The sequence below is a fragment of the Rhinoraja longicauda genome, chromosome 2 (assembly GCF_053455715.1).
Source record: "Rhinoraja longicauda isolate Sanriku21f chromosome 2, sRhiLon1.1, whole genome shotgun sequence".
In the NCBI taxonomy this organism is placed as follows: domain Eukaryota; kingdom Metazoa; phylum Chordata; class Chondrichthyes; order Rajiformes; family Arhynchobatidae; genus Rhinoraja; species Rhinoraja longicauda.
Genome location: NC_135954.1, coordinates 31,422,639 through 31,448,751, shown reverse-complemented (window position 1 = coordinate 31,448,751; position 26,113 = coordinate 31,422,639). Strand labels below are relative to the sequence as shown.

Sequence of the window (26,113 nt, the reverse complement as noted above, 5' to 3'; positions counted from 1 at the left end):
CAGTGCTGTGGGGTGTCAATGGTCGTAATCGGAGACATACATATAGTGTAAATATTAATTGGCCCATATCAGCCCATGCCTTGAATGCAGTCTCAGTCTTGCTGAATGACTATAAGAATTAGGGGCAGAATTAGGCCATTTTTCCCACCGAATTTACAATGCCATTCAATGGCTAATCTATTTTAGTGAATGGTGAGGTGCGGCAAATGGGATTGAACATATAATGTGATTATCAACAAATATCCCCACTTCTGATGGAAGAATGCTCACTAATGAAGCAGCTGAGGATGGCTGAGCCCTGAGGACTACCCAGAGGAACTGAAATGGTATTATTGGGGTTGGGATCATTGACCTCCAACAACCATCTACCTTTGTCTATAGTACGACTCCAGCCTTTATAATGTTTTCCCCTGCATGCCTATTAATTTAAGCTTTACCCGAGTTCCTTCCACAACTAGTCAAATGCTCTCATGGTGTCAAGGTCTTTCAGACTTAACTCATTCCTGGAATTGAGCTAATTTGGTCCAAGTTTGCACCAAGGTAATGACGAGGTCTGGAGCTAAGTGGTCTTGAAAAAACCCAAACTGGACATTGGTGAGCAAGTTCATTGCCAACCCTTCCGTTGTTATGCTAATCTTTGAGAGCAGAGTGATTGCATGATAAGAAACCAGACTGAATTTGATCCAGCTTTTTGTGACAGGACATACCTAGGGAATTTTCCACATTGCCTTATTGTAACTGTACTGGAACAGCTTGGTGAGAGCTGTAGTTAATTATAGTTTAACCTGTTCAGTGCCATCCCCGAGTATATTTGGGTCATGGCCATTAGTGAAAAGAAACTTGGCCACGAACAGGTTAAAGATACAGCATGGAAAGGGGTCCTTCGGCCCACCGAGTCATAGTAACATAGAAACATAGAAAATAGGTACAGAGAGTCCACGCTCACCATCTACTTCCAACTAGTTCTTTAGACTTTAAAGTTACAGCGAGGAGTCCATTAAGGGTTTTTTTTCCAAATAGTGTTTCAAACATTTATTTGTGTCTTCTAATAGAGGTATTCTACATTTTCATCATCTCTGCCAATTCCAGCAGTAGCTTATATAAAGTTACCTGTATTGCTGTGTATGCAGCATTTCTAAATTTCAACTTATTAATTGACTGGTTGGATAAGTATAAAAGTTATAATACACCACCTATATTGTATAACTGAACCATTAAATAATTGCCATTTACTTTCCAATGTATGATAGGGGATTGCAAAATTTGAACAAACCGACTTTAAACATTTAGCTTACATTTGCAGGGCCACGAAACACGGCTGGTACCTTTATGCTGATAGCTCAAATGGGAAATTTGGACACACGGCTGAAATCTCCACTCCAGAAATATCGCTCACTGGTCCAAAGTGTAAATTAGTCTTTTGGTATCACATGAGTGGAGTTACAGTTGGGTCTTTGCAGGTAATACTTTACTTTCAGTTGAAGAAACCTTTTCTTTTTCAAAACTTTGCAAATTAGAGTACCATTATTATCTGAATGGTGTCAAGTTAGGAGGAGGGGGAGTTCAACGAGATCTGGGTGTCCTAGTGCATCAGTCAATGAAAGGAAGCATGCAGGTACAGCAGGCAGTGATGAAAGCCAATGGAATGTTGGCCTTCGTAACAAGAGGAGTTGAGTATAGGAGCAAAGAGGTCCTTCTACAGTTGTACCGGGCCCTGGTGAGACCGCACCTGGAGTACTGTGTGCAGTTTTGGTCTCCAAATTTGAGGAAGGATATTCTTGCTATGGAGGGCGTGCAGCGTAGGTTCACTAGGTTAATTCCCGGAATGGCGGGACTGTCGTATGTTGAAAGGCTGGAGCGATTGGGCTTGTATACACTGGAATTTAGAAGGATGAGGGGGGATCTTATTGAAACATATAAGATAATTAGGGGATTGGACACATTAGAGGCAGGAAACATGTTCCCAATGTTGGGGGAGTCCAGAACAAGGGGCCACAGTTTAAGAATAAGGGGTAGGCCATTTAGAACGGAGATGAGGAAGAACTTTTTCAGTCAGAGAGTGGTGAAGGTGTGGAATTCTCTGCCTCAGAAGGCAGTGGAGGCCAGTTCGTTGGATGCTTTCAAGAGAGAGCTGGATAGAGCTCTTAAGGATAGCGGAGTGAGGGGGTATGGGGAGAAGGCAGGAACGGGGTACTGATTGAGAGTGATCAGCCATGATCGCATTGAATGGCGGTGCTGGCTCGAAGGGCTGAATGGCCTACTCCTGCACCTATTGTCTATTGTCTATTGTCTATTGTCTATTGTTTAGAATTTAATATTTAAATACATAAATTCAAAATTAATTTATTTTGTTGATATAAATTGGAGATTAAGATTAATTTCATTAACCAAAACAAGTTCAGCCAATTGCTAATAACATCTTTAACTGGCCAATTTAAGAAGAATTATTCATCGACAGTTTCTCTGAAACATGTGTGACACAAAACAATGTTGTTTCCTTCTCATTCATTACAAGTTCTTACAAATTCAGATCCTTGAGCCAATGATTGAAATTGTTGTTTTCACCGAGGTATTCTTCAAATCCGGCAACATGACACAGTTGCGGTGGTCGCAGAGTGGAAGTCAAGGTAACCACTGGAGGAGAGGAGAAATATTTCTTGGCTTTCAGTCTCACTTTCAGGTTCGCTCTGTTTATTTTTAGCTATCTACTTTAATACAATGAAGTTTGGAAATGTGCTTGTTGATTAACTGAGAGAAATATAATAGAGCCAGACAGTAATAGAATAGCACAGCACAGCAACATGCTCTAAGGACCAACTCATCTATTGCCACCAAGATGTTGGTCCCATTCTCAGTCCATATCCCTGAAGACTGAATGAAAGTGATCTGAAAATAGTATGGAATAATTTAAACTATTCACGTAATCGAATTATTATTTGTTAGAATCAGGTCTGTGTTACTTCTTCAGAGAGCAATTCATTTGGTGCCATTTTTCTGCACTTTCTCCAGATCTCTGGATTTTCTTCCTTTCCAATATTTATCTAATTCCCGTTTGAAGGCTGTCATTGAGCCTGCTTTTACTGCCCACCCAACCAGTACTTTCCCAATCCAATCTTTCTTTGTCTCACCATCAACTTCATCCTATGCTTGTGTCATGGTTTCTAGCTCTTCAGTCACGGAAAATAATTTTTCTCGACTTATTCCTACCCTGATCCTGCATGATTTTAAACACTTCGATCAAATTTCCTCTCGTGTTTCTCTGATATGAGGAGAATAGATACCCTTGGGTTGAGACAGAAGAGACTGGAAGGAGATACCTGAATCTTGTGTTAAAAAAACAAGATGTTGGAAGAACTCGATGGTTTTGGCATCATCTGTGCTGGGAAATGGATAGATGATGTTTCGGATCAGGATTCGTCTTCAGATTGGTCTGAAGTAGGGTCCCGACCTGAACCATCTCTCTGAATCCCTCCATAGATGCTGCCTGATCTGTTGAGTTCCTCCAGCAGTTTGTGTTTTGTACAAGTTTCTTCAGTCTATTATCTAAATATAATATGTAACCATTCTAGCAAACCAAACTTCCTGCAAATCCTTCCTCAAGTACGGAATTAAAAACAATTCTCCTTCCGAAATCAAATTCACGCTTTAATGCTTAGTGTTACTTTCTAGCTTTTGTGTCCAATCCCCCATTCATAATGCTCATGATCCCATTTTGCCATATTCATCTCCATCGACATTTTTGTTAAACTGCCCTGACACTTAATATAATTTGAACACTGCACCTCCAAGATTATCTCTTTTTTCCAACTACTATAAAAAGTATACCATTTGACATGCATTGTCTCTCTTCAAGTTACCTATCAAGATAAATCGCTCCACATGTTATTGTATTGAATTTCATCGACAATGGTTCATATTTCATTTAAGTGACCTAAAAGACTCTCTCTCCTTATCTCCCAGCTGCAAGAAAGCACTATGCATGATATAGGCAATCATTTAGAAGTATTTGAAATATCATCACTCATAATTATGTTAATAAACCAAGATCTGCCTCTGTTGTTCAGTGACTTCATTGCTGTTTCTCCACCTGAAAGAGTTACTGTAGCTCCTTACTGGAGATATTGTTCTGTGGGTGCTGTATGATTTCTAACCATTTTCCAAGCGAGTAGCATTCATGTTTGTGCTTTGCTAATGCTGTTCCACCACTGAAGCTTCACAGCAGGTGACCTTATGTGCCCAGTGGATATTTGATATATTAACATGATCTGACACACACTCAGTAGCAATATCTGAATCGTAATCACGAATAACCTCTTCTTCTAATAGCTCGAGACAAGCAGCCCTTTATAGCACACCAATTATCTGGTTGTTCTATGTACTTTCCCAATGGCATCAGACTGTTTCAATCCAAGTTGGCAAGAATAGACAACCTTATTTTCTTCATAAAGTAGAGTAGCAACTTTGAGCTTAATTGCTCTTTTAAAATTTCATAGTAACAATCAGATTAAATTTTGAAAATACTTTAGTCATCAAACATTACGTAAAAAGCTTGTGAAATCCCTTATTGATTTCATGTTCATAAGTGATAGGAGCAGAATTAGGCCATTCAGCCCATCTAGTCTACTCCGCCATTCAATCATGGCTGATCTATCTCTCCCTCCTAACCACATTCTTCTCTCGTCTCCCCATAGCCCCCGACACCCGTACTAATCAAGAATACATCTACTTCTGCCTTAATTTCCGGTGATTACTGATTGTATGGCTGATACACATTTAATCCACTGGAAGGCTTATCTCAGTTCACATCATGAAGAAATCCAGATAGAATATACAAAGTAATAGTTTGGCGGTACCAAATTCTAAATGGTGAATTGGATATGTTTAAAATCACATATTTATCTAACAGTCATCCAAGAAGGAAACAAGTAATTCAGCCCAACTCACCCATGCCGACCAGTGGGCACTTTACATATTAACCCAATTGACCGACACTTGGTTCACAGCTCTCTTTGCCTCGCCAATTCAAGTCTCATCTAGACATTTTGTAACCGCTGTTAATGACTGAGCTTCAACCACTCTCTCAGGCAGTGCATTCCAGCTACTTACCCCTCTCTTAGTTGAAGGCCCCCCTAATATCCCCTCCAAATCTCTTCCCTTTTACCCTAAAGCCTATGTTCACTCGCTTCATCTACCTCTGAAATGGGCAATATTTCCTGCAGTCTACCCAATCTATATACATCTCATAATGTATCTCAACATGTCACCTTTTCATTTCCTATATTCCAGGAAGGACAGGCCTAGCTTCTCCAGACTCCCCTCATAACTGATCTGCTCTAATTCAGCAACATCTTTTGTGAATCTCTTCAGCATCCTCTCTAGCTTGAAAATATTCTTCATATACCTCGGTGATTAGAACGGCATATATTACTTCAGCTGAGGTTTGACCATTGTTTTATAAAGTTGGAGCATAACCTTCCTACTGTTGTATTCAATGCCCCAGCCAATGATGGTCAGTATCCTCTATGCTCTCCTAACCACATTGTCTATCTATGTTGTCATCTTCATGTATCTATGGACTTGCACACTAAGCTCCCTCTGTTCCTTACTACTCCGAGTTGTCCACCTCATTCTTTCTCCTACAAGCTGCAATAATGAATTACCCATTCTTTCTGCCGCACTCCCAAAATTTGCCCTCTTCTCCCTCATCCATTCTAAAACATTTATTCCATAACATTACCACTTTGACCCTGTCTCTCATGACCTCTGCATTCTCAATGTCTCATTCAATGGCAATATTATCTTGGTCATACCTTGTGTCTTTCAACATCTTTCTGCTCCTTTTCAATGGTATTTTCGTTTGCATCGTATTAATGGCCCAGAGAAATAAAATCTCCTTACCACATCATTTACAAGTGTATTTTCAACATTCCAATGATCTAATCTTTACATTCATCGCAACAGTTAATCATTGTAACCATTCTCTGGCCATGTTTTACTTTCTCCACCATCATTTTCTTATCTGCAGGCTACAATTGCCAGACATATCTGTCGCTAAATCTGGCTGAGCCACATTTTTCATATTTCATACCCTTATTGCCAAAACCATAATTGACCCTAACACTACCTGGAAGGGAATGTAATCGTCAAATTCCTTTTCAAATACCTCATAACCTTTTCCTTTTACCTGTAAAAGGAAGCATGAAGACCTCATGAGTTATTTGTATCCAAATTGCTTTTGCTTCTTCCTCCTCACTTTGTGACCAACAAAAAGTTCTGACGAAGGGTCCTGACCCAAAATATTGCCTATCCATGTTGTCCAGAGATGCCCCCAGCTGAGTTACTCCACCACTTTGTATCCCTTTTCGTAAACTAGGGTCCGAAACTAGGGATGTTCCTTGTGTCTAGCAAAACAACTGCCTAACCCTTAAACAGTGGCCTGAGCATACATTCTCTCTAGTCTTTCTCCCTGTACTCCATTTCCCCAACGTCTCTTTGTCTCTCAGCACCAGTGTTACTAATCTTCTGTTCATATAGCTTGCCAATACATCCCCATAGTTGATAGCACTTGTTGGTGGTTGAGAAAAGAGGCAGATACTGGGGAAGCAAAAATGCCACGAATAGTTTCTAATCATAAATAAATCTCACCCGTTTGAACGAAAGGACAAATTTAGACAATGGATAATAGACAATACGTGCAGGAGGAGGCCAATGGGCCCTTCGAGCCAGCACCACCATTCAATGTGATCATGGCTGATCATTCTCAATCAGTACCCCGTTCCTGCCTTCTCCCCATACCCCCTGACTCCGCTATCCTTAAGAGCTCTCTCTTGAATGCATTCAGAGAATTGGCCTCCACTGCCTTCTGAGGCAGAGAATTCCACAGATTCACAACTCTCTGACTGAAAAAGTTTTTCCTCATCTCAGTTCTAAATGGCCTACCCCTTATTCTTAAGCTGGGGCCCCTTGTTCTGGACACCCCCAACATTGGGAACATGTTTCCTGCCTCTAATGTGTCCAACCCCATAATTATCGTATATGTTTCAATAAGATCCCCTCTCATCCTTCTAAATTCCAGTGTATACAAGCCTAGTCGCTCAAGACTTTCAACATATGACAGTCCTGCCATTCCGGGAATTAAACTAGTAAACCTACGCTGCATGCCCTCAATAGCAAGAATATCCTTCCTCAAATTTGGAGACCAAAGCTGCGCACAGTACTCCAGCAGCGGTCTCACCAGGGCCCGGTACAACTGTAGAAGGACCTCTTTGCTTCTATAGTCAACTCCTCTTGTTATGAAGGCCACCATTCCATTGGCTTTCTTCACTGCCTGCTGTACCTGCATGCTTCCTTTCAGTGACTGATGCACTAGGACACCCAAATCTCGTTGTATTTCCCCTTTTCCTAACTTGACACCATTCAGATAATAATCTGCCTTCCTATTCTTACCACCAAAGTGGATAGCCGCACACTTATCCACATTAAACTGCATCCGCCCACTCACACAACCTGTCCAAGTCACCCTGCAACCTCATAGAATCTTCCTCACAGTTCACATTGCCACCCAGCTTTGTATCATCTGCAAATTTGCTAATGGTACTTTTAATCCCTTCATCCAAGTCATTAATGTATATTGTAAATAGCTGCAGTCCCAGCACCGAGCCTTGCGGTACCCCACTAGTCACTGCCTGCCATTCTGAAAGGGACCCACTCTTTGCTTTCTGTCTGCCAACCAATTTTCTATCCATGTCAGTACCCTACCCCCAATACCATGTGCTCTAATTTTGCCCACCAATCTCCTATGTGGCACCTTGTCGAAGGCTTTCTGAAAGTCAAGGTACACTACATCCACCGGCTCTCCCCTGTCAATTTTCCTAGTTACATCCTCAAAAAATTACAGAAGATTAGTCAAGCATGATTTCTCCCTCGTAAATCCATGCTGACTCGGATCGATCCTGTTACTGATATCCAAATGCTCTGCAATTTTGTCTTTTATAATTGACCAGCATCTTCCCCACCACTGATGTCAGACTAACTGGTCTATAATTTCCTGTTTTCTCTCTCCCTCCTTTCTTAAAAAGTGGGATAACATTAGCTACCCTCCAATCCGCACGAACTGATCCTGAACCTATAGAATTTGTCACAGTTATTTTAAATGCCAACACACTGGGGTGTGCTTGTACATAAGTCATTCATAGACAACAAACGGGTGCAACAAGCTAATGAAAAAGCAAATGGCATGTTGGCCTTAATTAAGAAAAGATTTGAATACAGGACTAAGAAAGTCTTGATGGAATTTTATAAGGTCTTGGTAACATATCGCTTGATGGATTGTGTTTTAGTCTAGCTCTTATCTCTTAAGTTTTGCTTTGTACCATGAATAAGAAGCTTATTTACATAAATACCGATGGTTTGTAATATCTTTGCAGGTTTTCTTTCGAGCCAAGCGAGGTGTGAGTTACATGGGTGATGTTACAGTGGATGATATTTCCTTTGAAGATTGTGCAGCTCTTCTGATCCCAGACAAACAATGCAACTCTGATGAGTATTCATGTACCAACAGATATTGCATCCCCAAAGATCAGCTCTGTGACTTCACCAACGATTGTGCTGATCATTCTGATGAACATCCATTTATCTGCAGTAAGTAATTAATCATGTTTATGTAAAGCACACAGATTTAATCTTCAGCCAACTGCCAGGCTATTGATAAATGAGTTACCCAGAGGATTTATTATTTCACTCTATGTCTTGAGAATGGAATGTAAGTCGACTCTGCCAAATTACTTCGATTGGTTCACAATGACCAATGATAACTGCGTATGTTTACCAAGCACAAACTATCTTTAGTCTTTAGTATTCATCTCCTTGCATATAATAAAAATGACCTTATTTTATATTCTAAAGAGCATGTGCAGCACCAGGACTAGTCCATCGACACCAACTTATGGAAAGGATATTGATGACCAGTTATGTAGAGACATTATATAAAAAGCTTTTTGAAGAAACATTTGGACAGGCACATGGATAAGAAAGGTTTGGAGAAATATGGGAAATTTACTGGCAAGTGGGACTCGTGTAGATGAGGCAAGTCGGCATGGGGAAATTGGGCCAAAGGACATTTCCACGCTGTGACTCTATGACTCTTTGTACCAACCATTGCCAAGGGCATATAGTATCCAACTGTATTATAGGATTGCCATAATATAAAGACCAAAGAGGAAGAAGAGTTACTGAAGTGTATTCCGAAAAAACTCACTTGATCAATAAGTTGTAGGATGTCAAGAAGTCACATTGCAGCTTTATAAAACTTTGGTTAGGCCGCATTTAGAATTTTCCATGCAGTTCTGGTCACTGCAGTTCAAGGAAGTCAAGTGTTTTATTGTCATTTGTCCCAGATAGAACAATGTAATTCTTACTTGCAGCAGCACAACAGATTATGTAAACATAGTACATTGTAAATAATATAATAAATGAGAAAAAAAAGTTCATATATATATATATACACACACACACACACACACACACATATGTAAACATAAAAAAACAAATGATAATAGTGCAAAAGGACAAAACCAATGTCCCCAATTCTATGTAGTTCAGATCTTATTAGAGGTTGCAGTGTTTAATAGCCTGATGGCTGTTGGGAAGAAGCTGTTCCTGTACATGGACGTTACAGTTTTCAGGCTCCTGTACCTTCTTCCCGATGGCAGGGGTGAATTGCGTGTGTGTTCTGGGTGGTTCGGGTCTCTGATGATGCCGGCTGCCTTTTTGAGGCAGTGACTCCTGTAAACCCCTTCGATGGTGGGGAGGTCAGAGCCACTGATGGACTGGGCAGTGTTCACAACATTTTGCTGTCTTCTTCGCTCCTGCACATTCAAGTTGCCGAGCCAGACAATGATGCAACCAGTCAATATGCTCTTGACTGTACAGCCTTAGAATTTCAAGGGAGTCCACTCTGACATCCCGAATCTCCTCAATCTTCTCAGGAAGTGGAGGCGTTGATGGGCTTTCTTTATACTTGCATCAGTGTGCTGGGTCCAGGAAAGGTCTTCAGAAATACGCACGCCCAGGAATTTGAAGCTTTTGACTCTTTCGGAGACAAATTTAGGAGAAGGTGCAGAAGAGATTTACCAAAATGCTGCCTGGATAAGAGTGAGGAGAGGTTGGATAAAGTTAGGTTGAAGGGCCTGCCTGTTCCCCTGCTGCACTGTTCTATGTACTATTTTTACTGGAGTTGATTTTGAGAAATAAGCAATATCAAGTGGAACATGTATCAGTCAGGGAACATCTCAGAAAAAATATTATCATAAGATTATAATGTCATAGAGTTATACAGGATGGAAACAAACCTTGAACATCAAACATCCATTTATGTCAACACCATACCACACTAATCCTATCTTTTTCTTGCCACATTCTCATCAACTCCCCCAGATTTTACTACCACTCACCTCCACATTAGGGCAATTTCCAGTGATCAATTAACCTCCCAACCTGCATGTCATTTGGATGTGGGGGCAAAACTGGTGAAGCCAGTAGAAACCATTGTGATCACTGGGAGAACATACAAATTGCATATGGAGAAGACTGGAAATCAGGATTGAACCCAGTTCGCTGAAGCTGTGAGCCAAAAACTTTACTATCCATGCCATTGTGCCAAATAGGGGGGGGAAAAACATAGATTATAACAAAATAAAAGTTATCAATTATAGAAGGACAAATATTAATAGGATGGGAGCAGATCTAGCCCAGTAATTGGAATCAAAGTTTTCAGGTAAGATTACAAAATGAACAAGTGGAGGTATTTAACTAGGCAATATTTCACATTGATTCTGCTGAGAGAGAAAGCTAGTGTAGTTTAAGGTAGAGCTGGCTGGATTACCAAAAAAGGTCGGCAAGAAAATAAAGCAAAATTATAGATCAGAACACCATCATAATGGGCAGATTCTCAAACAATGACGAGGCGTAGTCCAGAAAAGAGATAAAGACTTTAGCTGCAGGGTGTCAAGACAAATCCTCTCCCTTGATATCAGCAAAATGAAAGCACTGGTCATCTGCTTCAGGAAGTGGGGTTGAATACTTGCCCAGACTGCATCAATGGTACTGAAGTGGACATGGCCGAGAACTTCAGGTTCATAGGTATAAATATCACCAGAAGTTTGTCATGGTTCACCTACATCGGTGCTGCAGCCAAGAAAGCACACAAATGCCTCGACTTCCTCAGAATGCTAAGTACATTTGGCATGTTTCAAATAACTCTTACTAATTTTTACAGATGCGCCTGAGAAAGCATCCTATCCAAACACATCACAGCTTGGTCTGGCAACTGCTTTGCCCAAGTCCACAAGAAATTGCAGAGAGTTGTGAATGCAAACCAGGCCATCGCACAGACCAGCCTCATCCCCATTGACTTCATCTACACTTCATGCTGCCTTAGGAAACCAGACAACATAATTGAGGATCGCTCTAAACCCAATCATTCTCACTTCTCTCTTCTGCTGTCAGGCTTAAGGTCCAAGAGTTTTAAAGCACTTATCACCAAATTCAAGAATAATTTGTTATCCATTGTTATCAGATTCTTGTATGCTAGGGATGATTGCTGATCTCTCATATGCTGGGGATCATTTCTGATCTTCCAATCTTCCTTGTGGCAGACCTTGCTGTTTTTATTAGCTCCACTATAGCACTAGAGATGTAGATGTACACTGTAGATGTAACACTATATTCTGCATTCTGTCTATTTTCTCTTTTGCACTACTTGATGTATATGGTATAATTTGCCTGGGAAGCATGCAAAACAAAATGTTTTACTTTATCTACATAAGTAGATATCTATACAAGGGGCAATAATAAACCAATAGGGCTATAAACTAATATGACAGATCCCAAAGAACCAGGCTGATGGCAGAAAGTTCCAAAGAGAATTCAATATGGAAGGAAGAAAAGCAAAGACGGAGCACGAGAAAATCTGGCAGCAGCTTTCAAAGGGAATTCCAAATATACTGCAGGTTTACAGACAGGAACAAGATTGCAAGAAGAGAAGTGAGATTGATCAGAAATACAATTGGAAATCTATTCATAAAGATAATAACACTGAATTAATATTTGTACATCATTCTTCATGAAGGAAAAGGATGTTGCTAGAGTCTCAGCAAAGGAATAGTGATTCAGTTGATGGGGAGGATAAAAAATGATTATCTGAGGAATTGGCATTGAGCACAGAATTAATTAAGAGTCTTTTCACTTGCACAAATCCCTTTTATTGATCAATGTTTCCTAGGCTACAGCCATTGATCTCCAATGTGCTGATATTGTGTTATCATTGCACTCAGCACCGGTGATTACCTATCTGCATTGGGTCTCTAGCAGGATCTCACCAAAGTCTGGGCTCTTGTTTCATATGGGGAAGACCAAGATAATTTACCTGCACCTTCAAAGCCAAGCAAATTTGTCACATATCAAATAAAGTCATATTTGTCACATTAAGGATGGCATGGTGGCATAGCAGTAGAGTTGATGCCTTGCAGTGCCAGAGACCCAGTTTTGATCCTGACTACGGGTGCTTTCTGTACGGAGTTTGTATGTACTACCCGTGAGACCATGTGTTTTCTCTATGCTCTGGTTTCCTCCCACACTACAAAGACGTACAGGCCTCCACCACCATCCCTGCCAATGTGTTCCAGACCCCCACTACTCTCTGTCTAAAAAACTTGTCCAGCACATCTCCATTAAACTTTCCCGCTCTCACCTTATAGCTATGCCCTCTAGTGTTGGACATTTCTGCCCTGGAGAAAAAGGTTCTGACTGTCTCCTCTATGTATGCATCTCATCATTTTATATACTTCTATCAAGTCTCCTCTCAACTTCCGATGTTCCAGAGAAAACAATCCAAGTCTATCCAACCTCTCCCTGAAGTTGAAACCCTCCAATCAGGCAGCATTCTGGTAAAACTTCTCTGTACCCTCTCCAAGCCTCCACATCTTTCCTGTAATGGGGCACTAGAATGCACACAACACTCCAAATGCGGCCTAACCAAGTCCTTTGGACTGCACCATAACTTTCTGAACCAAAGTCCTCTAACTTTATGCCTTTAGTATTATGACTTTGTGGTTTTTATACTCAATGCCCAGACCTATAAAAGCAAGTATTCCATAAGCCTTCTATACAACTCTATATATTTGTGTTGTCACAAATAGGGCGTGCAGCGTAGGTTTACTAGGTTAATTCCCGGAATGGCGGGACTGTCATATGTTGAAAGACTGGAGTGACTGGAATTTAGAAGGATGAGAGGAGATCTTATCGAAACGTATAAGGTTATTAAGGGGTTGGACACGTTAGAGGCAGGAAACATGTTTCCAATGTTGGGGGAGTCCAGAACCAGGGGCCACAGTTTAAGAATAAGGGGTAGGCCATTTAGAACTGAGATGAGGAAAAACGTTTTCAGTCAGAGAGTTGTGAATCTGTGGAATTCTCTGCCTCAGAAGGCAGTGGAGGCCAATTCTCTGAATGCATTCAAGAGAGAGCTAGATAGAGCTCTTAAGGATAGCGGAGTCAGGGGGTATGGGGAGAAGGCAGGAATGGGGTACTGATTGAGAATGATCAGCCATGATCACATTGAATGGCGGTGCTGGCTCGAAGGGCCGAATGGCCTCCTCCTGCACCTATTGTCTATTGTCTATTGCCACTTTCAAGAATTTATGGATTTGGACTCTAAGATCCCTCTGTACATCAATGCTGTTGAAGGTTTTGTCATTAATTTTATATGTCTCCCTTACATTTGACTTCCCGAAGTGCAACACCTCACACTTCCTGGCTGGATGAAACTCCCATCTGCCATTTATCTGCCCGTTTCTGCAGCTGATCTATATCCTGCTGTATATTTTGACAGCCTTCCTTAGAATTCGCAACCCTAGCAATTTTAGGGTAATCTGCAAACTTACTAACCAATCCATCTATGTTTATGTCCAACTCATTTATATATATCACAAACAAAAGAGGTCCCATCACAGATCCCTGCGAAACTCTCCTCGTCACAGACCGGCCTGATGCTCTTTGACCAGTGAGTTCTTCCAACAGTTTGATTTTTGCTCCATATTCCAGCATCTACAGTCCCTTGTTAATACAAAACATAGAACATAGAAAAGTACCGCACAGGAACAGGGCCTTCGGCCCACATTGTCTCTGTCAAATCAAATTCCTTGTATGTTTTTACATACTTGGCGAATAAATTAATTACAATTGCAATTGCAATGATGCTGAGATAAACTAATGTCATCTGTCTGCACATTTCCTCCATTTTCTAATCAATAAAAGCAATTATTAACATGTAATATGATATTTCACTTGCAGGTACAAATTTGGGATACTGTGATTTCGAATTTGATTTGTGTTCTTGGAGACAGAGGAGGAATGATAACTTTGACTGGACCCTTAAACTAGGGAGTACGCCAACACTGGGTACAAGCCCAGCTACTGACCATACATTGAGAAATCCAACTGGTCATTATATATACATTGAACAGCCATTTTCAGAGCTACTTGGACACGTCGCAATGATTTCTGGGCCATTGATCAGCAAGAGAAGCAGAAGTTGTAAGGTATTGCTGGTATTATTAACTGATATTATTAGATTCTGCGCTTAAAAGGAGGTAATTTGTCAGTCTAAGTTGTAACAGAAACCAAAGTACAATTAGAAAATTCAGCTTCTGCTTCTGTTGTGATGACGGTTGATGAATAAAAGGTGTCATTTTTATTGCAATACAGTCTGCAGAAATTACAGCTTCAATCATTCTATGTTTAATGAATATTCCACATCCCATTACTTAAATGCACCCAGCATTAAATGTACAGCATCTGCAACCAACTCAGTGAAAACTGGACAGTCTTAATTTGCACAGGAAGATTTAAGAGATTAGTTTGAGGGAGGGAAGTTGGTAAATGTACACAATGGGATCTTGAGGCCAAAAAGCACAAAATAGTTTCACAGAAGTAGCATCCAAATGTGTATGCATTTGAAGGCCACCACATATTCTACCAATGGCACAGTGACACAACTGGTAGAACTGCTGCCTTACAGAGGGGTTGATCTTTATAAGTGCTGTCTGTGTGGAGTTTGCACATTCTCCCTGTATATTTACAAGGATGTTGCCAGGGCTAGAGGGTCTGAGCTATAGGGAGAGGTTGAGTAGGCTGGGACTCTATTGTTTGGAGCACAGGAGGATGAGGTGTGATCTTATAGAGGTGTATGAGAGCAATACATCGGGTAGATGCACAGTCTCTTGCCCAGAATTGGTGAATCGAGAACATAGGTTTAAGGTGAAGGGGAAAAGATTTAATAGGAATCTGAGTGGTAACTTATTCACATAAAGGGTGCTGGGTGTATGGAACAAACTGCCAGAGGAGGTAGGCTTGGACTATCCAAACGTTTAAGAGACAGTTAGACAGGTACATGGATAGGTCAGGTTTGGAGGGATGTGGACCAAACACAGGAAGATGGGACTAGTGTAGCTGGGACAATGTTGGCCGGTATGGTCAAGTTGGGCTGAAGGCCTGTTTCCACACTGTATCACTCTATGACTCTATCCTATTGTGAAGTACACATACATATTGTGCTGAGTGAAATTTTAAGGTGCGAGGGAAAAAATTATTAAGAACCTGAGGAGCAACTTTTTCCACTCAGAGTGTGGTGATTATGTGGAATGAGCTGCCACAGGAGATAGGTGAGGCGGGTACACAGCATAACAACATCTAAAAGACATTTGGACTGTTAAATGGACAGGAAAGGTTTAGAGGGATTTGGCCCAAACATGGGCAACTGGGACTTGCTTAGATGGGGCATCTTGGTTGGCATGGACAAGTTGGGCTGAAGGACTGTTTCCTAGCTGTAATGCTTGTTGAGTCTAAATACATCTTTGGTCCTGCAGCTTTAAAGTAGTCCTATTCAAAAAAAGATTGAATGTTTACTGAGAGCTTGAAAACTTCACTTTTTAAAATAGGCAAAAACCTGAAAAAAATTAAATGTGACTACAACATGTGTGTAAAAAGCTGCTGCTTCCAGTAACTGCTGGGAGATAATAGTTATGCAATAGACAGTGATTAATGATATCCAATCTGGCACAGATATATTTGACAGATCTATTGCATAATAGAGCCACGCGCATGTTAATGTGCCAGATGAACAAAATGCACAATATCTCTTGTTAAACTAATGCAGTAAGCAAACCAAGAAATCATCCTTTTTCTGTAATTTAGGTCCACATTCAAATGACTTTCATCTCTTAAATAGCCTGGGGAATAAATGTATGATCAGATGTTCAGTATGAGTTGCTCACGTTCATGAGCTGTTTGTGGCATTAAGAAAACACAAGGAACTGCAGTCACACTGCAGTCAACCATCAGTCTGAAGAAGGGTCTCGACCCGAAAAGACACCCATTCCTTATCTCCAGAGAGGCTGCCTGTCCTGCCGAGCTAGTCTAGCGTTTTGTGTCTATCTTTGATTTAAACCAACATCTGCTGTTCCTTCCTACATGAACTGCAGATGCTGGTTTGCAAATAAAAATGAAGTACTGGAGCAGCTCAGCATTATGGAAATGATGCATTATGCATCATATTGGATCCACCCTTCCTGAGGTCATCTGTTGCTGGCCCTGATTTGTTCTGACTTTTTCTTGCCTCCAGTTTATTCCACCCCCCATCCCCCCCCACTCACCCCACCTCCCCCCACTCCCCCGCTACCCCCACTCCCCTCCCCCTTACTTTCAGTGACAAGTATACTTCGACTTGAAATGTCACCCATTCTTTTTCTCCAGAGATGCTGCCCGACCCTCTGAGTTACTCTTGCGTTTTGTGTCTACCTTCTGATGCATTATGAATCTTTGTTATAGGGGTATTCTCAACTTGTTGTTAACTGCAAGTTGCAAGGATAACAAATAACATTAACAGCATCAATCCAACATTTAATGCTTTGCTGAAATTAGTGATGCGTTAAGATGTAATGATTTTCAATAGCAGTGAGCAGGACAAATATTATAGGGTTATGTTTACTCATCCCTGTTACCCATTTCCTTTCCTCAGCGCCACTCCTCCATCCATTCATCTCCCACGCCTCACTACTATCTTCCTGTCTCCACCTATATCCTTCCTTTGTCCCGCCCCCCTGACATCAGTCTGAAGAAGGGTCTCGACCCGAAACGCACCCATTCCTTCTCTCCCGAGATGCTGCCTGACCTGCTGAGTTACTCCAGCATTTTGTGAATAAATCGATTTGTACTAGCATCTGCAGTTATTTTCTTATATCACTACTTCGCCACCCCTCTTCCTTCCTGTCCACCAGTTCTGATCACTGCCCTCCTTCCTTTTTAATCAAATTCCACCATTTGTACCCTTTTGTCTTCTCCATTTATCAACCCCAGCCTTGATTACTATCCCCACCCTTCCCTGCCCCACCTGATCATCTATCAGTCAACCCCTCCTCAACTAGATCTGCCTATCACTTGCTAGCTCTTGTCCCACCCTGGTGTCTTTCTACCAGCTGTCTCCCCTTATTCCATCAGTCTGGAAAAGGATCTGACCCAAAACACCATTTATCCTTTTCCCTCCACAGATGTTTCCTGACCCACTGAGATCCTCCAGCAGTTTGTTTGTTGCCCAAGATTCCAGTAACAGCAGTCTCTTGTGTCTCCAAACATAAAACAGGGTTCCTTTGATGAATGTATGAAAACATAAGCTGTATGAGGCCACTGCTAATGTGACTGATAATTAAAATTTTACACAGAGTTTTGATTTTATTGCTGATTGGTACAGTCTACAAATTGCTTACAGGTGCAAATCCAAAAATCTGTAATATTAGCATGTAAGTGACAATTATGTGCAAATTTATGAATAAGTGGGCTTCTAGCACCCATACCTATTGATGTCTAGAGTACATTGACTACTACAATATACCACAAAGATCACATCGCAGACTGACAAAAATGGGCGCAGGATCTTGTATGAGCAGATGGTCTGACTAAAGAAGTCCAGAAGATCTGTTTTTGAACCTGCCTTTGAGAGGAGTATTAACAAGCAGGGAAAACACATTCCTCCTCCATAAGTATGTTTATAAAGAGATTTTAAGATGACATAACATGGGCAGCACAGTGGCGCAGCTGGTAGAGATGCTGCTTAACAGCACCAGAGACCTGGGTTGATACTGACTGCGGGTGCTGTCTGTGTGGAGTTTGCACATTCTCCCTGTGACCGAGTGGGTTTCCTCTAGGTGCTGCACTTTCCTCCCACATCCCAAAGAAATGCAGGCTTGTAGGTTAACTGGCCTCTGTAAAAATTACCCCTAATCTGTAGGGAGTGAATGAGGTAGTGTGATAACATATAACTAGCGTGAACAGATGATTGATGTTTGACATGGAATCGTTAGGCTGAAAGGCCTTTTTCAAAGCTGTATCTTTAAACTAAACTAAACTGCAGCAAATGGTGCTCCTTGTTTTACAAACTATAAACATCAATTTTGGTTGTAAACCATTCTCAAAATAACTCCCTTTTGTAAATCTTAACTGAAGAAATCACATTAATTTGCACTTGCTAGTTCATTCTGTGGATGGGTAGAGCATTGCTCAATGTTTGTTCTGAATGAAATAAAAACAGAAGATGCAGGAAACACTGAACAGGTCAGGCAGCACCTGTGGAGAGAGAAACAGTTAATATTTCAAGTCTGGAACCTTTCATCAGAACTTTCATCAGAACAAATTTGAGGAAGGATATTCTTGCTATTGAGGGCGTGCAGCGTAGGTTTACAAGGTTAATTCCCGGAATGGCAGGACTTCGTATGTTGAAAGAGTGGAGCGACTAGGCTTGTATACACTGGAATTTAGAAAGATGAGAGGGGATCTTATTGAAACATATTATATTATTAAGGGGTTGGACATGTTAGAGGAAGGAAACATGTTCCCAATGTTGGGGGAGTCCAGAACCAGGGGCCACAGTTGAAGAATAAGGGGTAGGCCATTTAGAACGGAGATGAAGAAAAACTTTTTCAGTCAGAGAGTTGTGAATCTGGTAATTCTCTGCCTCAGAAGGCAGTGGAGGACAATTCTCTGAATGCATTCAAGAGAGAGCTAGATAGAGCTCTTAAGGATAGCAGAGTTAGGGGGTATGGGGAGAAGGCAGGAACGGGGTACTGATTGAGAATGATCAGCCATGATCACATTGAATGGTGGTGCTGGCTCGAAGGGCCGAAAGGCCTACTCTCTATTGTCTATTGTTTATTGTCGATTAAGTCAGCATTTTTTATTGAATTTTAGTTTTCCTGTATCTGCAATTTTTTTTTTTTTCATCTGCCATTCCTAATTTTTTTTTGAGTCCATCATCAGATGATTTGTTTCAGCTCATTTGTTTGCCTTGAGGTGGATATTTTTTTAATGTATATGCCTGACTAACAGTACAGAATATCAGCTTATCTTCAAAACTGCTAAATTGAATCTTGTTACACAACAGTGCTGTGACTTTTATTATCAGTATGTTATCTGGGTCACTTGCGATTATCAGGTCAGCTTGTAAGGCAGGTTTGTGAACTTCTAATGCAGCAGGTCTTAACTCAGCCATGCATTACATTCACTAGTTCAGTTTCCAGGATGCTTGACCCAATTTGGTTGGGCTGTTATACTTCTTTATTAGTCTGACTTTCCTTATCTCCTGATACAATAAACTGCCTTTTTGTATATTTTAACCCAAAAGTGCCTGTATATTTAGTTCGAGAGGATATACTTGAGAGCTTGTCCTATAATAAGGTCATAAGGAATAGGAGTAGAATTAGGCCATTTGGCCCATCAAGTCTACTCTGTCATTCAATCATGGCTGATCTATCTCTCCCTCCTAACCCCATTCAACTGCCTTCTCCCCATAACCTCTGACACCTGTATTAATCAAGAATCTATCTATCTCTGCCTTAAAAATATCCGCTGAGGCATCCACAGCCTTCTGTGGCAAAGAATTCCACAGATTCACCATCCTCTGACTAAAGAAATTTCTCCTCATCTCCTTCCTACAAGAATGTTCTTTAATACTAAGGCTCTGACCTCTACTCCTAGATTCTCTCACTAGTGGAAACATCCTCTCCACATCCACTCTATCCAAGCCTTTCACTATTCAGTATGTTTCAATGAGGTGTCCCCTGATTCTTCTAAACTCCAGCAAGTACAGTCCCAGTGCCGACAAACGTTCATCAAGGTTAAACTACTCATTCCTGGGTAGGTTATATGGTGACATATGAAGTTACACCATCTTATAACCTGATGAACTGTCACACTTCTGAACACCCAGCACCTCTGTAGCTCTACATATCCACCAGCAGTGTTTACTTTGTTTCTGTTTTAGTTTTTGCTTAATGATGAGTTGCGGCAGAAGGGTGTGTGTGACCAGTAGAATTCCCTTGGGATGTGTGCTGGGGCATCTGTTGTTTGCAATATAGAAACTGTCCATGAATCTGGAGGTGTGTGTATTCACACTTCTATACCTTTTGCCTGATGGGAGAGGGGAGAAGAGGGAGTGGCCAGGGTGTGACTGATCTTTGATTATGTTGGTGGCCTTGCCGAGGCAGCGTGTGGTGTAAATGGAATCAATGGAAGGGAGGTTGGTTTGTGTGATGATCTGGGCTGCTTCCACAATTCTCTGCAATTTCTTGCGGTCTTGTATTGAGCTGTTCCTTAACCATGTTTTGGGGCATCCCGATAAAATGCTTTCTACGGCGCAGCTGTAGAAGTTGGTGAGAGTTGTTGGGGACATGCCAAACTTCCTAAACCTGCTGAAGACGTCGAGGTGTTGGTGTGCTTTCTTGGACATTGCTTCAATATGGGTGGTCCAAGAGAAGTTGTTGGTGATATTTACTAGGAATTTGAAGCTTTCAATCATCTCAACTCTAGCGCTGTCTATACAAACTGTGATATGAAGTTGATCAATATCTCCTTTGTCTTGCTGACATTGAGAGAAAGGTTTTGTCTCGACATCTGGTCATGAGGTTCTCAATCTCCTTCCTGTACTTCAACTCATCATTATTTGATATCCATTATTTGACGTCTACAATTTTGTATATTGAATTAGAGTTGTACACAGTTGGAGTAAAGAAGGGGGCTGAGAACATATTCTTGCAGAGCACCAGTGTTGAGGATTATCGTAGAGGATGATTTGTCCCCTATCCTCACTGATTGGGGTCTGTTGATCAGGAAGTCGAGGATTCAATTGCAGAGATGAGCGCTGACACCTAGTCCTGCAAGTTTGGTGATAAGCTTGGATGAGATAATGGGGTTAAAGGCAGAGCTGTAGTCTATGAATAGGAGTCTGACGTAGGTGTCTCTCTTATCCAGGTGTTCCAGGGATGAGTGTAGGGCCAGGGAGAGGGCATAATCCGTGGACCTGTTGTGGCGGTAGGCGAGCTACAGTGGATAGTAGTTAGACTGTGTTCACCACACTCTGCAGGTTAATGTGATCAAGAGCAGATCACTTGCCTTATCAGGCTGAGATGCACCCCATCAGAATACTCTCCAAAGCACAACGGTGAGCACAAAGGTTTGAGAAATTCCTTGTGGACATGCTGGATCTTCTCAAACGTCTAAGATGGTAAATACCCTGTATATTCATATGCCTATTCACATACTATCACCAAGGTTTCCAATCTCTTTCCTGTACTCCATCTCATCATTATTGTTAATCCAGCGATCAATAGTGATGTCATCTTTAAACATCGGGTTGGCGCTATACTTTGCCACACAATCATTTATGTACAGGGAATATAGCTGAGGAATGAGCACACAGCCTTGGGGAACACCAGTATTGAGGACGAAGGAAATGTACTGACCAATTCTAACTAACCGTCAGAAAGTCCAGAAGCTAAAGTCATACAATCAAACAGCATTAAAACAGGCCCTTTGGTCTAACACCCACACTGACCAACATGCCCCATTCAAGAGAGAGCTAGATAGAGCTCTTAAGGATAGCGGAGTCAGGGGGGTATGGGGAGAAGGCAGGAACGGGGTACTGATTGAGAATGATCAGACATGATCACATTGAATGGCGGTGCTGGCTCGAAGGGCCGAATGGCCTCCTCCTGCACCTATTGTCTATTGTCTATATTAGTCCCACCTGCCCACGCTTTGCCCATATCCCTCTAAACCTATCCTATTCATGTACCTGTCCAAAAGTCTCAAACGTTATTATAGTACCTGCCCCAACTACATCCTCCGGCTGCTCATTCCATATACCCACCACTCTTTGTGTAAAAAAAGTTACTCCTCAAGTTGCTATTGAATCCCTCCCTCCTCACCTTAAATGTATGTCCTCTGGTTCTTGATTCCCCTACTCCGGGCAAAAAACTCTCTGCATTTATCCGATCAATTCCTCTCATGATCTTGTGCACCTCTATAAGGTCACCTCTCATCCTCCTGCACTCCAAGGAATAAAGTCCTAGCCTGCACAATCTCTTCCTATAGCTCAGGCCCTTGTGTCCTGGCAATATCCTTGTAAATGTTCTCATCACCCTTTCTAGCTTGACAACATCTTTCCTCCAGTATGGTGACCAAAGCTGAACACAATATTCTGAATGTGGCCTCACCGACGTCTTATATAACTGCAACATGACCTCCTAACTTCTATACTCAATAATCTAATGAAGGCCAATGTGCCAAAAAACGTTTTGACCGCCCTATCTACTTGTGATGCCACTTTCAACAAACTATGTATCTGCATTCCTAGATCCTTCTATTCCATACACTCTCCAGAGCCCTACAATTTACTGTATAGGTCCTGCCCATGTTAGACTTTCCAAAATGCAACACCTCACCTTCTCTGATTTATACTCCATCAATCATCACTCAGTCCACCTGCCCAGCCAATCAAGATCTTGCTGCAATTTTTCAAAAAACAACTTTACCATCTACGAGGTAGACACAAAATGCTGAAGTAACTCAGCGGGTCAGGCAGAGAAGGAATGGGTGACGTTTCAGGTCGAGACCCTTCTTCAGACTGATGTATGGGGAGGGGGGCGGGACAAAGATAGGATGTTGTCGGAGACAGGAAGACAGTGGGAGAACTGGGAAGGGGGAGGGGATAGAGTGGGGAAGCAGGGACTACCTGAAGTGGGAGAAGTCAATGTTCATACCGCTGGGGTGTAAACTGCCCAAGCGAAATATGAGGTGCTGTTCCTCCAATCTGCGCTGGGCCTCATTCTGACTATGGAGGAGGCCCAGGACAGAAAGGTCAGATTGGGAATGGGAGGGGGAGTTGAAGTGCCATCTACAATACCACCCACTTTAGTGTCATCTGCAAACTTGCTAATGCCTTGTACGTTCTCATCCAAATCATTGATATAGATCACAAATTATGGGCACAGCACTGAACCCTAAGGCACACAACTTATGTAAGGCCTCCAGTCCATAAAGCCACCCTCTGCTTCCTTCCATGAAGCCAATTTCTATCCAGTCAGCTATCTGTCCTTGGAACCTGTATGATATTCCAAAACAGCATACTGTGCAAAACGTGTCTAACGCCTTGCTGAAATCCATATATATAACATTTACAGCTCCGCCATCATCAAACTTTTTTGGTCACATTTTCAAAAAACTCAATTAGATTTGTGAGATGTGATACAAAACCATGCCGACTATCCCTTAATCAGCCCTTGCCCATCTAAATGCGTGTATATCTTATCCCTCAGAGTACTCCCCAATAACTTTCCGACCACAGATGTTAGACTCGCTGGCCTGCAGTTACCAGGCTTTTTTCAGAGGCCCTTCTGAAATAGAGGCACAACATTTGCCACTCTCTAGCACCTCACCCTTTTTTTAATGATGACTCGTAAATCCCAGCCAGGGCACCTGCAATTTTCTCTCCAGTATCCTTGGATATATCTGGTCAGTTGCAGATGGAGGTCCCAAAGACAGGATCCAGCATTTTAGAGATAAGCTTATTCGGTATAATGGTGTTGAAGGCTGAGCAGCAGTAAAGGAATAGCATCCTGACGTAGGTGTTCTCATTGTCAAGGTGATCCAGAAATGACATCGTATAAATACCTATTTTTCATGTACGTAAACTGCAAAGGTGTTTAGATTGTTCAGATGACTGGTGCAGATGTAGTCTATTACGACTTTTAAACCAATTAATTTTGGTTGGTCTTTGAGATGCTGGGCAATAAATAAGTTTAATGAAGTAAATGAGGAGAAAGGTAGAAAAGTTGATAGCAAAGTTATCAACATGAGTAAAATAGTGATTGTCAACATGAGTAAAATAAAACATGCAGTGATTTGTTCCAATCTGGAATGTACTGCTTTCTAGGGTGGTGAAAGAGATTCACCAGTAATGTTCAAAACACTGAATAAATACTTGAAGGCAGAGGCAAAGCTCTGGACCATTGCAAAGAGCAACAGATGAGGGTTAACTGGTGGCCCTTGCAAAGATCTAGCACAGGCATGGTTGGTCTCTTTCCATATTTCACTGTATAATGGTTTTCTTACCATTTAACCTTCTGCACATTAAGTAAGAACATCTTAAGAATAAATAAATTGTGTGTGGTAGCAATTAAGTGAGCAAGCATGTGGTAATGAAGGCACAACATGTTTTGGATAGCAGAGAAGCAAGAGAATTTTAATTCTCTGAATGTGGGTTTGTAAGAGATAGATACATGGTCAGATTTATGAATCAGTTCATTTCAGTTTCATTTATTGTCACATGTACAGTATACAGTGTACAGTTTACAGGTACAGTGAAAAGCTTTTGGCGTGTGCTAACCAGTCAGCAGAAAGACAATACATGATTACAATCGATCCTACAGTGCATAGATATATGATAAGGGAATAACGTTTTGTGCAAGGTAAAGCCAGCAAAGTCTGGGCAAGGATAATCCGAGGGTTGTCATCAAGTGCATGTAACAGACCATGTCATACCTTCAATTATTCATTGTATTTCAGTAAAACAATATTTTCTGAAAGACGACTATCTAATTTATATTTGAGCACATCAATACAAACTGTTTTCACATTCACCCTACTAGCCTGTTGCAGCAATTGAACTATTGTTTCTTGAGATTACTTTTTAATGCATTCCTTTTCAAGCATTGCTTTGACGAATGGTTTTATTTTGTAGTAGGATAACAGTAAGCAATTTAGTTTAGTTTAGTTTGGAGATACAGCGTAGAAACAGGCCCTTTGACTCACCGAGTCCACGCTGACCACCATCACCCATACACTACACATCAGGGACAATTTTGCAGAAGCCAATTAACCTACAACCCTGCACATCTTTGGAATGTAGGAGGAAACTGGAGAATGGGGAGAATGTATAAACTCCATACAGACAGCACCTGTGGTCAGGATTGAACCCAGGTCCCTGGTGTTGTAAGGCAGCAACTCTACAGCTGTGCCACTGTGCCGCCCTTTTGTGTTGTGATTACACATATTGTTTTGAATGTAAAATATGTTGATACAATTACAGCTGAAAAGTTTTATGAACTATTCTATGCAAAATCTCAAGCTCTTTGGTTGAGAATGCTGTTTCTGTTTCTTTGGCAGCTTATTTTTTATTACCATATGGCGGGAGACATCAGTGGATCGTTAACTGTATATCTGCGGACTTTATCCGGTCGTCGCAAATCACTTTTGAACTTAGCAGGTGACCGAGGCCATTACTGGCAACGAGCTGAAACAGCCCTCAGAGCTGATGAAGACTTTGAGATAATGATCGAAGGATGGGTGGGCAAAGGGTCAAAGGGAGTCATATCACTTGATGACATCACCTTCACCAAGGAATGCATCGGCTCCAACACTGCATTTCACCAAGAACCAAGTCCACATCCTCCAATAGGTAGGTGATGACTAGTTATATAAAGCATGCACAAGGTTTCAAGTTAATTAAACGTGTGGATATTTGGTTCATACTTAAAGTGGACTTCAGCTTTAAAAAGACTGTGGTGTTTTTGATGAAAAGAACTAGAACTTGAGGAAATTGGAGCAGGGGTAGACCACCTGACTTCTCTTACTTGTCCTGCTCTTACTTGATATTATCACGCTGATCTATGTTGGCCTCAAGTTCTCTCTGCGCTAGTTCCCTATAACCTTCAATTTCTTGAGTGTTGGG

At 41.4% G+C, this 26,113-nt stretch overlaps 1 protein-coding gene across 1 annotated transcript in view; it reads left to right on the top strand.

The window, feature by feature from the left end:
- The window catches only part of malrd1 (MAM and LDL receptor class A domain containing 1), a 261,497-nt gene that overhangs the window by 68,880 nt on the left and 166,504 nt on the right, over positions 1-26,113 (top strand). The window contains exons 16-20 of the mRNA XM_078427721.1: positions 1,304-1,460; positions 2,570-2,680; positions 8,427-8,640; positions 14,350-14,597; positions 25,549-25,840. Of these exons, the coding sequence (XP_078283847.1) occupies positions 1,304-1,460; positions 2,570-2,680; positions 8,427-8,640; positions 14,350-14,597; positions 25,549-25,840 (1,022 nt within the window). The remainder of the gene's footprint in view (positions 1-1,303; positions 1,461-2,569; positions 2,681-8,426; positions 8,641-14,349; positions 14,598-25,548; positions 25,841-26,113) is intronic.